This window comes from Plasmodium sp. gorilla clade G2 (assembly GCF_900097015.1).
Source record: "Plasmodium sp. gorilla clade G2 genome assembly, contig: PADLG01_00_36, whole genome shotgun sequence".
NCBI lineage: Eukaryota > Apicomplexa > Aconoidasida > Haemosporida > Plasmodiidae > Plasmodium > Plasmodium adleri (nom. inval.).
Window position 1 is genome coordinate 1 of NW_021628885.1, and position 15,070 is coordinate 15,070.

General features: G+C 19.3%; 3 protein-coding genes and 2 pseudogenes across 5 annotated transcripts; all 5 read left to right on the forward strand.

Moving 5' to 3' along the window:
- The first annotated feature begins 2 nt into the window (after window positions 1-2).
- PADL01_0026400 lies at window positions 3-173 on the forward strand (annotated as a pseudogene). Its single transcript has one exon. A coding segment is annotated over exon 1 (171 nt).
- Window positions 174-1,807: 1,634 nt separating this feature from the next.
- On the forward strand, window positions 1,808-2,998 carry PADL01_0026500 (merozoite surface protein, putative; the record flags this gene model as incomplete). Its single annotated transcript, XM_028680497.1, has 1 exon — window positions 1,808-2,998. One exon carries the CDS (start codon window positions 1,808-1,810, stop codon window positions 2,996-2,998), a length of 1,191 nt encoding a protein of 396 aa, XP_028541275.1.
- A 1,274-nt stretch (window positions 2,999-4,272) lies between these two features.
- On the forward strand, window positions 4,273-5,850 carry PADL01_0026600 (Hypotetical protein; the record flags this gene model as incomplete). Its single annotated transcript, XM_028680498.1, has 1 exon — window positions 4,273-5,850. One exon carries the CDS (start codon window positions 4,273-4,275, stop codon window positions 5,848-5,850), a length of 1,578 nt encoding a protein of 525 aa, XP_028541276.1.
- Window positions 5,851-9,590: 3,740 nt separating this feature from the next.
- PADL01_0026700 (conserved Plasmodium protein, unknown function) lies at window positions 9,591-11,897 on the forward strand (the record flags this gene model as incomplete). Its single annotated transcript, XM_028680499.1, has 1 exon — window positions 9,591-11,897. The coding sequence occupies one exon, from the start codon at window positions 9,591-9,593 to the stop codon at window positions 11,895-11,897; it is 2,307 nt and encodes a 768-aa protein (XP_028541277.1).
- Window positions 11,898-14,474: 2,577 nt separating this feature from the next.
- On the forward strand, window positions 14,475-15,070 carry PADL01_0026800 (annotated as a pseudogene). The gene is made up of 2 exons: window positions 14,475-14,686; window positions 14,771-15,070. Coding segments are annotated over exons 1-2 (512 nt in total).

Consider the following 15,070-nt stretch of genomic DNA (forward strand, 5'->3'; position numbering starts at 1 on the left):
GAGAAACCGAATCTGTAATTGAAGAGATTGAAATAGAAACTGAATCTATAAATGATGAAGAAGTAGAAACCGAATCTGTAGCTGCAGTAGTTGAAAAAGTAAACAAAAATGATTTAAATGATGCTGCTTCAGAGGAAATTAAGGATTCTAGTGATTTTAAAGAATCTCATTAGGAATTATTTAAAGTTATCCTTGACTTAATTAATAAAAACGATTTATTTAAAGAAAATTTAAAGAACCTTGTAAAATTTTTTAAATGAAATGAATTTAAGTACTTTATATCCATAAAAAATGTTTCCATATATAATGTATCATTTATTTTTAATTATAAACCTATTTTTTTATAGAGTATAATAATATTAAGTTGTCCTATTATTTTTACATGAGTTATCATAAAATGTGTAAAAGATAATTATTCGAATATATTTTAAAAAGAAAGTGAATATAAATATATATAAATATATATATATATATATATATATATATATATGAGTCTTTTATTTTATTCTTTTATTCTTTTTTTTTTTTGTTTGTTTTATTTAATTTGCTTTATTATTATTTTTTTTTATTTGCACTTGTTTTTTTTGTTTTTTTTTTTTTACCTAAATGTACATTGAAATTAATATATAAATTAAAAAAAAAAAAAAAAAAAAAAATGGAATCCATTTTTATGTTATTTTATTTTTTTAATTATGTGCATTAAAAAAATTTTTTTAATTATTTTTCATATTTATCATATTTTTTTTTTTTTTTTTTTTGTTTTTTTTTACTTTCACTTATTCATTAATAAATGTTTTAATTATTAACTTATTTCTTCATTATCTTAACACATTTGTTTTTAATTGTAATATTAAATTATTTAAAAATAAAATTAATAATATTTTGTTTTAAATATTTAAATATTGTAAAAATGTTGATAAAGTCTTAAAAATTATAATAATAAAAAAAAAAAAAAAAGTTAAGCAATGAACAAGAATACAACTAAATGTTTATTATATATATATATATATATATTATATATATATATATATATTTATATATAGGAAAATATTAAAATAACACTTTTAAAATAATATATATATATATATATATATAATAGTTGTCCACCTTAATATTTAAGTACTTTTAATTTTTATAACTATCAAAGTGAAATAATATTTTTATAGAATAATAAAAAGTTCGTGTAAATTCTTTTCTTTTTTTCGTAAATGCTGTACTTATTTGTTCTTGTTTTAACAAATTTTTTGTTTTCATGCTATTAAAAAATATTAATTCTTTTGTTGGTCAACTATGGAGAAAAAATGTACACGCAGAAAAAAAAAAAAAAAAATTATATATATACACATATATATATTACAAAATAAATATGGGTTCTTTATTATAAAAAAAAAAAAAAAATAAATAAAAATGAAAACTTCTTATATACGCAGTTAAGTTACAACCAAAATGTAGAAGAATAAGCATAAAGAGTTTGTCCTTTTTTTGTTTTTTTTTAATTTTTGTTTAATATATCATATATGTTTATAATATTTCATTTTTTTCTTTTTAAAATTCTCTTAATTTTCCAACGTTATCAAAATTTCCATGTAATAATTTTAATTACACTATACTTATTTCAGAATAATTATTTTATAATTTAAGAAAATAATTTTTTTTTTTTTTTTTTTAATATTTCTTTTCTTATTTTTAGATTTATATTATTAAATTTTTCTAATAAATATTCACATATTAAAATATATACGTATATTTTTTATTTATCTTCATATTTATAATTTGTTTTTTATAAAAAATAAATAAATAATAAAAGATGAATAAGTTTTTGAATATTATATTTTATATTTTTCTAATATTAAATTTGTCTTTATTTCAAAGCAATACTATAAGTAAGAAAATTAAAAAAGAGAAACAAAAGAATGTAAGAAATGGTTCTTCAATAAATGACAAAAATATAGAAAATAAAAATGATAATATTAAAACTCAATTGCAAACTTCAGATAGTATAGAAAAACAGAATGACATTTTAAATATGTATAATAATGAAGGAGAGAAAAATAGTAATAATTTATTAAAAACAAATGTGACAAAAAATACTATAATTGATAATTCAGATGATGTTCAAGAAAGTGCAGATAATAATGTATACTATAATGGTATATCTGTAGATACTGAGAATAAATTAAAAGATACACAACCTACAACTGATAATTACAAAAATGAACGATATCAATTAGAAGACGAAAAATTGAAGTATGGAGGATTGTTTGGCTCGTTTACTTCAGGAATTGTTAATTTTCTAAAATCATCTAGTTCTAATAAAAAGGAAAAATCTGAAGGAACAGTTGTATCACCTTCTATTGGATCTAGTGATGATAGATCAGAACCTTCAAATACATCCCCACCTGGAAATGTATCTCAAGATGTAGAACAAGGAAGACCTTCTAGACCTCAAGCACCAATAGCAAACAATAGAAATGAAAACAATCAAAACGGAGATCCACTTAACCGTTTTTTTGCATGGGAATTTGGAGGTGGTGCTCCAACTTATAAACCAAATGACAATAAGAAAGATAAGGCTTTCCTAGAACATATAAAAATTACCTCATGGGAAAAAGAAGATATAATTAAAGAAAATGAAGACACAAAGCCTGAAATTCAAGAAAATGAAGCAATAGAAGATAATTTCGATATGGAAGAAGAGAACGAAATTGTTGATGATCAATTACAAGAAAACGAAAATGATGAGGATGATGTAAATTTAGAAGATATTGAAAAAAATACTAGAAATGATATATTCGAAGAACAAATGAAATTAGATTCTGCACAAGATGAAAAAGCTCATAGATTAATTTATGAAGAATATAAAAAAAAAGCCGAAGGAAAAAATTCATTAGAAGATCATGTAAATATATTAGTTAATTTATTACAAACTAATAATCAATTAGATCCATCACTAAAAGATTTAGCAAAAGAGTTAATTGTTTTTTTAAATAATTATTGAAAATTATTTTAATAGAAAAATAAAGATACAATATATATATATATATATATAACATTATAATATTAGTAATTATATTATATTAATAAAAATATTTAATCCAAATATTATTATTAGAGGTTTAAAATAATATATTATATGTGGTGTTATTGACTTATAAATTATATATATGTTTTAGATAATTTTTTTATTTTTTAATATAATAATTTTATTTAAATATATGATAAATTCTTAAAATTATTGCAACATATATATATATAGGTATATGTTTTGTTTCATTTTTTTAATATTGAATAAATCTGTAAATATATTAATTTAATAAATTAATTAAGAATTTTCATCCAAATATTTGATTTCCCTCTTTATAATTTTTCCATTATTATTTTCCAAAAGGTGCATGTTGGTTTTGAAACGTTATGATATATATATTATTAAAATATTTGAACCATTTAATGTTTGAATTATATTTTTATATTTATTTATAATAATTATTATATTATTATTTGATAAAATAATAAACATATAATTTAATTTAATATTATTTTGATTGTTTATATTTAATTTATTATTAAATTATTATATTTTTTTTTTTTTTCGGGGTTGCAGTAATTTATTTATTTTAAGATTATTATAAAATTTTATGTATAAGTATAATAGTAAGATTTATTTTAAATGCATATTTTCGTGTTGCTTAATTATTATTTGATTTTGTAGATATTTTTAATTAGTTTATTTATTCCTAATATGCAATGTTAAAAAATTATAGACAATGATAATTCTTGTTAATTTATTTGAATTAAATAAATTACACACTTTTCGAATATTTTAAAATATTCTATTAACATTTTAAATATATAAAAACGAATTAATGAATATTATAAATTGAAAAATAATTAATCTTAATTCAAGTATGTATAATTTTGATTTCTAGCGTTTTTGTTTGACTTTAATTTTTAATATACATTTACATTATAACATATATGAAGTAATATAATAAATTTATTATGTTATTATATCTAATTTATTTATTTATTTATTTATTTATTTTTTTTTTATAATTTATTAATAAAATTATAAGTTTATTTTTAAAATAATCTATCAATTATTTAAAAGAATATAAAGAATATAGGTTAATTTGTTTTAATTTATAAATTAAAAATTAAATGCATTATATAATTGATTAATAATATTAAATAAATATATATATATAATATTAATAATATATAATAAAATAGACATTTATATGTACATTTATATACCATTAAATAATTTTTATAATGAATAAAACTATTAATAAATTTATATTTTTTTTTTTTTTTTCACATTTATATCTAAATGGTGTTTATGGAAATAATAATATATTTCAGACCAGAAATAATTTGAGAAATGGAATAGAGAACAAAAAGGATAACTTTTTACATTCTAATAAATATGCAGCTATTATAGAAGGTAAGGATGATGGAATCGATTTAACTATTGATGACGGTAGTGCCTTTGGTGGAGGTTACGATTATTCATTTTCAAAAAAAGTTGACAAACCATTAAGTGTATCCAAAACTGCACAATCTATACCAAGAAGTAATGAACGTAATGAAGATCTTGTTGTTGATGATGGTAGTGCCTTTGGTGGAGGTTACGATTCTTCATTTTCAAATAAAGAGGGGAAATCACTAAATATACCCAAAACTGCACGATCTCTATCAAGAAGCAAAGAAAGTAATGAAGATCTTGTTGTTGATGATGGTAGTGCTTTTGGTGGAGGTTACGATTATTCATTTTCAAATAAAGAGGGGAAATCACTAAGTATACCCAAACCTGCACAATCTATATTAAGAAGTAGTGAAAGTAATGAAGATCTTGTTGTTGATGATGGTAGTGCCTTTGGTGGAGGCTACGATTATTCATTTTCAAATAAAGAGGGGAAATCACTAAGTATACCCAAACCTGCACAATCTATATTAAGAAGTAGTGAAAGTAATGAAGATCTTGTTGTTGATGATGGTAGTGCCTTTGGTGGAGGCTACGATTATTCATTTTCAAAAAAAGTTGACAAACCATTAAGTGTATCCAAACCTGCACAATCTATACCAAGAAGTAATGAACGTAATGAAGATCTTGTTGTTGATGATGGTAGTGCCTTTGGTGGAGGTTACGATTCTTCATTTTCAAATAAAGAGGGGAAATCACTAAGTATACCCAAACCTGCACGATCTATATCAAGAAGCAAAGAAAGTAATGAAGATCTTGTTGTTGATGATGGCAGTGCCTTTGGTGGAGGTTATGATTATTCTTTTAAATATAAAGCCTCGAAAGTAACAGATAGTCCTGATGCTTCTTCGCATAACAAAATACCTGATACTAAAGAAACAAATATGTTGGAATTAATAAATGATTTATCGAAGGAAAAATATGAATTACAAGAAAATGATGAAGAAGTAAAGGAAGAAATAGAATATGAAGGAAGGAACGATGAGGGTATAGAAGATATAGACTATACTGAAGAAAAACAATCATTTGAAATTTCTGATATATTAGAAGAAAATAATGAAGACAATGATGAAGATGCTTATGAAGAATATAATGATGAAAATAATAAAAGCGATAAAGAAGGAATACTAGAAGAAGCAAAAAAAGAAGAGAAAGAAAACATAGGAAATCCAAAAGAATCGGATATATCAAGTGATGATATAATGCATAAACATTTTACAGATGAATATAAGAATAAAGAAGAAAACAAAAAGTATAAAAAATATGTAACTCAAATGTTAATTAATATACTAAAAGGAAATAATGAAGCGGATTTAACAATACAAGGTTTACTAAAAGATATATCTCAATTTCTTAAAAATACTTAAATTAAAATAATTTATAGGATACATATAAAGATAAAAATGTATTTATAAAATATATTTTGTTTTTTAATTAAATATATATTGGACAAATATATATTAAAAATTTATAAATATAACATAATGGTAGTTATATATATATATATATGTATATGTATGTATTTTCGCATAATCCAATTGTTTTATTATTTCATATATATTCTAAAATATTTTGTAAAAGGAATTTATTAGAAATATATTATATTTAATAAAACAAAGTAAAAAAATATATTAAATAATAATCTTATAAAAATATAAATTTTATTTTTTTATGAATATATAACTATGAATGTATTAAACATACATATATAATATTAAAATATATAAAGGTAAATATTTACATACAATTATATTATAATTATAATTTTTGAAGGTATATATAAATTAATTTTTATATATTTGTATTTAATATATAGAATGAAAATATGAATATATAGATTTAAACGATTCGCATTTATATATATATATATATATATATATATATATATATAAATTGTTATTTTAATAGAAATTAATTTAGATACTATATTAAACATAATAAATATTTTTATAAAAGACAAAAAAAAAAAAAAAAAAAAAAAATAATATAAGCACACATTCACTAATTTGTTTTATAAGAATAATAATACTTTTTATACTTATAGAGACTATAATGATAATATTGCTACTGAAAAAAGAAATATTCACTTTAAAAGTTAAATTAAGTCTTACGTATTTAATATACGTTAATGTATAATATGATAATCATAATAATGTGTGTTTTTCTACTAATGACACTTATCAAATAAATTATAAAGAATTTATTAAAACGTTATTCTATTATTTTAGTAATATTATATAAGTTATTATTGAAGTAATTATAAGTTAAGGGGTTCTTCATAATTAAAATTTTTTTTTATAAACTTTTAAATATGGTCGGGATATGCTTCCGAAAAACCATTTAAAATATAATTAGATATGTATGATTTTATACCCATAATAGACGAATTAGATAACTTTGATTTTACTTATTAGTAATTGAAGGTTTTTTTTGAATTGATACTTATTATTAAAATGATCTAGAACAAAATTTAATTCATTCATTAATTATTTAAAATACAACCGATGATAATGAAAAAAAAATATATATAAGACAAATTATGAATGTCCTGATGAAATATTACATACTTCATAATGAGAAAACAAATGATTGTTTTATAAATAATGAGAAAATATTGATGATAAGGTAGAGGAGGAGGAAGACGAACAAGTAAACCAAGAGGAAATTAGGGAAAAAAGAAATAATAAAATCAATCAAAAAGAACAAAATTAAGAGAAATAAATGGAAATTAAAATATTATGAATAGGAAATATTATTGACTATACTAGAAGAATGACATTTAAAAATTAAGAGAATTATTACAGAACATGTTATACTGAATATCTGGTAATTTTATTTCAAATAAATAATAAAAAAAGATTATAACATAAATAATTTATCATAACATATATATTTAATTTTTTTATTATAATTATTTTAAAAATATATATTATAATTTTGATGCTATAATGGATTATTATTTAGAATTATTTTGTTATGTTATATATATATATTATTATATTATAATAAAAATTACGACTAGATCTATTATTACTATTTACTAAAAATAGAATTTAAATAATACAAAAATTATATATTTGGCTGCAATAATATTATAATAAAATAAAAACAAAAATATACATGTATATATTTACCATTATATAAAGATTTCTTATTATTTATATGTTTTATGGAAAATTGATTACATAATATATATTTATTAATATATATATATATATAAAGTTTTATAAAAATAAAAAACGTTTTTAATACTTTAAGGAAAATAAATATAATAATATTGGTTTTAAATATATATATATATATAATTATTGATTTTTATTTTATTATATATATATATATATATATATATATATATTATTTGTTTTTTGTTCATGTTTTATTATTTTATAATATAATACATTTATAATATATAATAATTATTTAATTTATGATATAATATAAATTTTATTTAAATTAAAAATAATAAAGAGATTGTGCATTTTTATTAATATTATATTAGGTTTAATTATAGAGTTGGGTTTTATAAATTAATTATTCTTTTATCTTAATATTTAATTGTATTAAAATGTGCATTATATGCAATTTTAAATTTAATAATATTACTATTAAATAAAAATTAACAAATCAATTATATATAGAAGAAACAAAATAAAAACTCCTTATTATGCCAATAACGATTTATTACTTTTTTTTTTTTTTAACATAAATTGTGAAATTAAATTATATAATATAATACAAAATTTTCTTAGGAAAAGAAATTAATTAAAAAAAAAAAAATAAAAAATAATTAAATTTAATAATTGATAATATAGATATGTATGTTTGTTTAATAATTTTTATTTGCACCATTTAAAAGGAATATAAATATATATAATTATATAATATAATAAAAACATTAATTATATAATATTACATATATGTAATGTTCAAGAAAATATATATATCGAGAAAATTAAATTATCGAATTAAATTATATTTATGATAAAAAATGTTAATTCTAATTATGGAGAAGTATATTATATTTCATTTATATATAAAAATATAATATAATAAAAATTATGATCTGTAGAGATTCCGAAATAATATTTCTTACATTAACGTTAATTCGTTATTTTTTCTTTAATTTTTAATTTTAAAATGCACCTAGAATATAGATAATTTAGTTGAATCATGCAGTTATATAAATTAATTTTTTTATCTATTATTATTTTTTGTTGTTTTTCTCTCTTTGTTATTTTTTTTTAAATATAATTATAATATTAATTTAAATATATACATTTATGAGCGTTCTTTCAAATATTTAAATACATGTAACGATATATCGGATTATTTAATTTGTTACATGAATATATTTCTTTTTTCTTAAAAAAAAAAAAAAAAAATAAATAATATATCATTAAACCATATATTATAATTCTAAAAAATCATTTTGAATGTTATCTATTCTATTAATATTAATAAAATGTGTTAATGCACAAAATAAATGGAGATTAAATGTCTTTTTGAAGGAAGGAAATTATTGTAACGTTTAGGATAAAATAAACTAAATTAATAGATTTAATTAGGAAGCTCCTTAAAATATTAATATTATAATTGCACTTCTTTTCAAGGAAAATGTAATGAATTATTGTAAATTAAATTTGCAATTAAATCGTAGCAAATTTTATTATATATAACAAAAGTATATCATTATAAAGGTGAGTTTTATAAAATTAAATTATTAATTTTATTAAATAATTTTAGAATTTATAAATATTTATATTATATATATATATTTGTTTTCATTTATTATTATCTTATTATATAAATCATTTTTTTTTTTTTTTTTTTTTTATTATTATTTATATTTAGTTTTATATTTATAATATATTAATACGTTTTCTCATTTCTTAATTATTACATACATATTTATAGAATTTTTTTGTTTCTTGTTTCGTGAAATGTGAAAATAAATAGTGTAGTCGTATGAATATTTAATTGTATTTGATATATATATATATATATATATAATATTGCATATTTTAAAAATATGTAATTTAAACCTATACTATTAGTAAATTTATATATTAGTATATTTATATATATATATTCTTATTCATTATAAAAAATGATAAGTCATAGATATATTATATTTTATTTATTTTGCTTGCATATAGATATTTATGTAAATATATATACTAGGTGTTTTGGGGTAAACGCAAGCAGCAATTATTTGAGAAATAATGTCTCTACGTTTGACAATGTAAATGTAGAAGATAATAATTTCGTTATAGGTGATAATTATTATTTAAATTATGAAAAAAATAATCAAGATATAATAAGCAATCTTCATGAAGCTAAACTCCCCAATACTTCTCAAGAATACATTGAAGTGGAAAATGAAAATTCGCATGATCCAAAAGTTCAAGATGAGGAATTTTCAGTAATTAAACCTTTAGGTGATCATAATCACGTAAAATCTAATGATATCGGTGTAATTGGAAACGATACTACTGATGGTCTTAGTGATACTAATAGTGGAAGTGAACATGGTAGAGTAAGTAGTAATGAACTTACGCCTGAAAATTCTACACTACAAGATGCTTTGAACAAAAAATGTCCCAATGAAACGATTTGTAAAGATATGGTTTCTTCTAAGCACTGCCCTAAAAAAAACTTTGAGCAAAGAAACAATTGGCTCACCACAACTGTAAAAACTTCGTTAGGTAAGAACAAAAGTGTTCCTACTCCAGCAAGGAGAGGAAAATTATGTTTCGGAAATATAACACAGAGAAGGAATGGTATAAACGATATAGAAAAATTAAAAAAAGAACTTAAGAATGCAGCATATTCTGAAGCAGTATTATTGGGTGAAATGTATTCTGGGAAACCTGAATATACACTTGAAGCAATGAGATATAGTTTTGCTGATATTGGAAGTATTATCAAAGGTAATGATATGTTGGATGATTTACGTACAAAAAACTTGAAAGAAATATTTGAGAACAAAATAAACCAAGGCAAAACAGTTGTACCTATTATTAATAGAGAATCCTTGTGGGAAGAAAATAAAAATGATATTTGGGATGCAATGATGTGTAAATATAGTGGGAATAAGGCTGACAATATTTGTCCAGGACACAATAATATCGATAAGGTTCCTCAATTTTTCCGTTGGTTCAGAGAATGGGGAACATATGCCTGTAAGGAAATAAAAGAATCGAGAGAATTATTAAAAGCAGTTTGCAATAATGTTGAAAATAAACATAATGATAAAGTAATAAATGCGGGTAAAACGCGTCATGATATTTGCAAAGATATATTTAATGAATATGAAAATTTGGTTAATTCAAGGAAAAATGAATGGAAATTATTTGTTGAATATTTTAATAATGAAAAAGATACTTATGATGGTTCAAAGGGTTTATTACCTGAAATGTATCTAAAAGAATACTGTCCTGAATGTTATTTCCAGAATAAAGATTTAAAAATTATACTTGAAGAAATTGAAAAAAACGCCAATATATATAATGATATATACGCAGGAAAATATTTTGAAGGTACTGTAACAAGAACATCTCATGAAGTTTCTAATTCTAGTCCCCATAGGCAAAATGACGGATCTGCAAAAGATGGAGTACAAAGTGGATCAAGCACACCTGAAAAAGAAATTACACCTAGAAGTGACTCCTCTAATTCAGATATAAGTTCTACTAATTTGGTTGATAAAGAAGCAGGAACAGGTCAAAAATTAAATAATTTATCTGGTGGTGAAGAAAAAAAAACATTGGAATCTGGAAAAAGTAATACAGATAATGAGCGCCATGATGTGTCAAAAGATGATATTCCTTACGATCGTATATTGGGGTGGGAATTTGGTGATTTTTCTCCAAAAAATAAATACACTGAAGATGAAAAAAAAGAAAATATGTTAGAATTAATAAATTTAACTTCATGGGACAGAGATAATATATCCAATGAAAATGAAGAAGTGGAGGAAGAAGAAAAGTACATAATCGATGTGGGTGAAATAGAATTAGAGGAAGAAGAAGAAGTAGGAAAAGAGGAAGAACAACAAGTAGAGGATGAAATAGAAGTAGAGGAAGAAGAACAAGTAGAAGAGGAAGAAGATGAAGAAGAAGTAGAAGAAGAAAAACAAAAAGAGGGTGATACAGAAGCTACCAAAAACAATTTAGAAGAAAAGGATCAAACGACAAAGGATACGAAAAACGAAAAAGAAGAAACAGTTGATTTAAAAAGAGATAATGATGCATACCAATCATTAAAAGAACGTTCTAATGATAATAAGCAAGTAAAAAAAGTTGATGAGTCGGCAATAAAAAACCTCTTTGATTTGTTTAATAAAAGTAATGATTCGGAGGATGTGTTAAAAGGTTTGGTAAGAGAAATAACAAGTTTATTTCAAAACCAATAAATAAATAATATATATTTTTTATAAATAATATTTTATTTATTAATTATTTTATTTTTTTTTGAACATTTAATATATTTATTTAAATAAATTGAAATAATAATACGATATTTTTGTTATTTTAATATTTATTCTTATAAAAAAAATTTATTTATAAAAAAAGAAAATTATATATTTATAATTTTGCGAAATCAGGTTGTACAAATATATGATAATTTAATATATTTTCTTTAATTTTTTTAATTAAATATAATGAAATTATAGTATAATAGAAATAAAAAAAAAAAAAAAAAAAAATGCTTTATATTGAAATAAATGAAAAAGCAGTTGAAGATCTGAATGATGGATTGGAATTTCAACACTCTTTATAAATATTCAAATAACATATTTATATATGTGTAAAATAATATATTACCTAATAAAGAAAAGCATTATGATTCAAATAGAGAAATCTTCTGAAAAAAAAAAAAATTTAATTCAGTATAAAAAAAAAAAAATATATGAAAACATTTACTTAATAAAGATTAAATAAATTTGAATACGAAATAAAATCATTTCTTCAATAGTATTTGGGATAATATAACTATTTAATTTTATATTTTTTGGTTTGTATTTAATGAAAATATAATATTTAAGAACGTTCGAATTAATAATAAAGAAATATTAAAATTGATAAATAATAATTTTTTTAGAAAAAAAAGAGCAAGTTCAAAAAACAAGGTTGTATATGATAAAAATGAAATAAAAAAAAAACAAAAAGATAAATAGAAAATTATATAAATATATATATATATACATTACTATAATATTCTTTTAAGTCATTATAAAGCATATGAATGACATTTTTTAGTTTATATATATATTATTTATAATAAAACGTACAAACGTGAATACATCAAATCTTATTAATTTATAATATAATATCATAATAATCATATTAATATATTAAAAATTTATTAAAAATAAATGACTTTTCTTTTATTACACAACATAAAATAATAATATAAATTGCATTTTATGGAATTTTTTCATTATTAAATATTTGATTTTATATAATTTTATAATGACACAAGAACGTTTTTAATAGATTTAAATAAGAATCACATATATATATAATTTTTTTTTTTTTTTTTGTTAGCACTCTTATGTTTATAAATGATTAAAATAAATATTTTTATTTGCATTGCTTTGTTCTACATATACAATATATTATACTTGTTCTGTGTATATAATTGAATATATTTTATTTATTTATATATATGTTTTTTTACCATATGATTTAAAACATATTTGCATTACATTCTTTTTAAATTGAATAATTATATTAAATATTAAACCAATTATTTAATATTTAATAATAAAATGTTATTTTAAATTAAATATAAATAAATAATAACATTAAAACAATGAAAAGATAAAGTTTGCAATAATAAGTAAAACTTTTAATTAAAATTAAATATTTCATTATTGTTTTTTTTGTAAATATATATATATAATATTATTTTATTAATATGTTATCTTATGTATATTGAAGAAAATAAATATTTATATAATTTATTTTATATTGATTATTTGATTTTCTTCTTTAATAAAACGTGCATGGTTTTCACTTGAACAAATAACGACACATAAAAAATAATTGAATATTTATTTTTATTTATATTATTTCAAATATTTATACACTAAAATATATTAATTTTTTTATAAAATTATTTCGGATTATTTATAATAATATTTTTACATTAATCAATTGAAGTAATTATATATAAATTTTAATGAAATAATATAATATATATATATATATTATTTATGTTCATTTATATTTATAGTCAATTAAAATTGCGTCTTATGATATTTAACTAGATTTATTATATGTATACATATGAACGTTTATTTTCCAATTTGCAACATTAAATATATATAACATAGATAATTATATATTTTTTTCCAATATAAAATATAATAATGCACCATATTAAAATAATGCGAAACAGCGTTTGTAATTGCTATTTATTATTCATTTATTAATATATTTATTCTTGTTTTAAAATAAAAATAAAATTTATATTATAATTGAACGTGGTATTTATATTTAAACGTCCTTTGTTTCAGTAAAGATTAATTATACTATATGAAAAGAATTTGTGCTTTTATATTTTAACTAAATTTAATGAATAGAATTAATTTTTTCTTCAATTTATATAATATTTAAATCTAAGAGAATTAAAGAAATATTAATATTATATATATTTATTTATTATATTTTATTAAATTTTATTTTTTTGTAATCATTAATATAACCTTTTGAATTATATATATACATATATATATTAATTTATATAATGATTTATATATTTCTATTTTATTTATTGGATATGAGTTATGCTATGTCAATATTTTAAAATGTGTAAATTATAATATGTAGAAGAATCATGTACATTATGATGTTATATTAACATATATAAGAACATGTTATTATGATTTATATAATATAGACATTATTTTTTTTTTTTTCATTTTATTAAATAAGGTTTATATTGAAAATTTTGCTTTAAATAATTCATATTTGAATCATTCGAAATGATGACATTTAATAAGATTTCTGTGTATCTATTCATTTTGCATGTTCCTATTTTTTTAATTAATATTTCGTGCAATGTAATTATAAATAACAATAAATCGAACTCAAATGTATCAAAAATTGATAATTTGAAAAAAGAAAATGATGATGATATTTTGAACGTTAATAATAAGGGGAAAATGAGGAACTTGTTTCTGGAAATTCGGAGGAAGTAAAAGACGAAAAATAAATATTACCCTAGTGATGTATGTGAAAAAGTTGGTACATTCTCACAATGTCCTAAAAAATCATTTAGTTCAATGAATGATTGGAATTACAGAAATATAAAAAATGCTTCAGAAGCTAATACTGGAGTATATGTTCCTCCTAGGAGAAACAAATTATGTCTTTTAGATCTTGGCAAAACGCAAAATGGTATAAAGGATATGAATAAATTCAAAGAGGAACTTCTTAAAGTTGCTTCAGGTGAATCATATTCCTTAATGGAATATTTTAAGAACGAACCTTCAAATGCATTAGCTGCATTAGATTATAGTTTTGCTGACTTAGGAGATATTGTTAAAGGAACAGATATGATGGATAATAAATATACAAG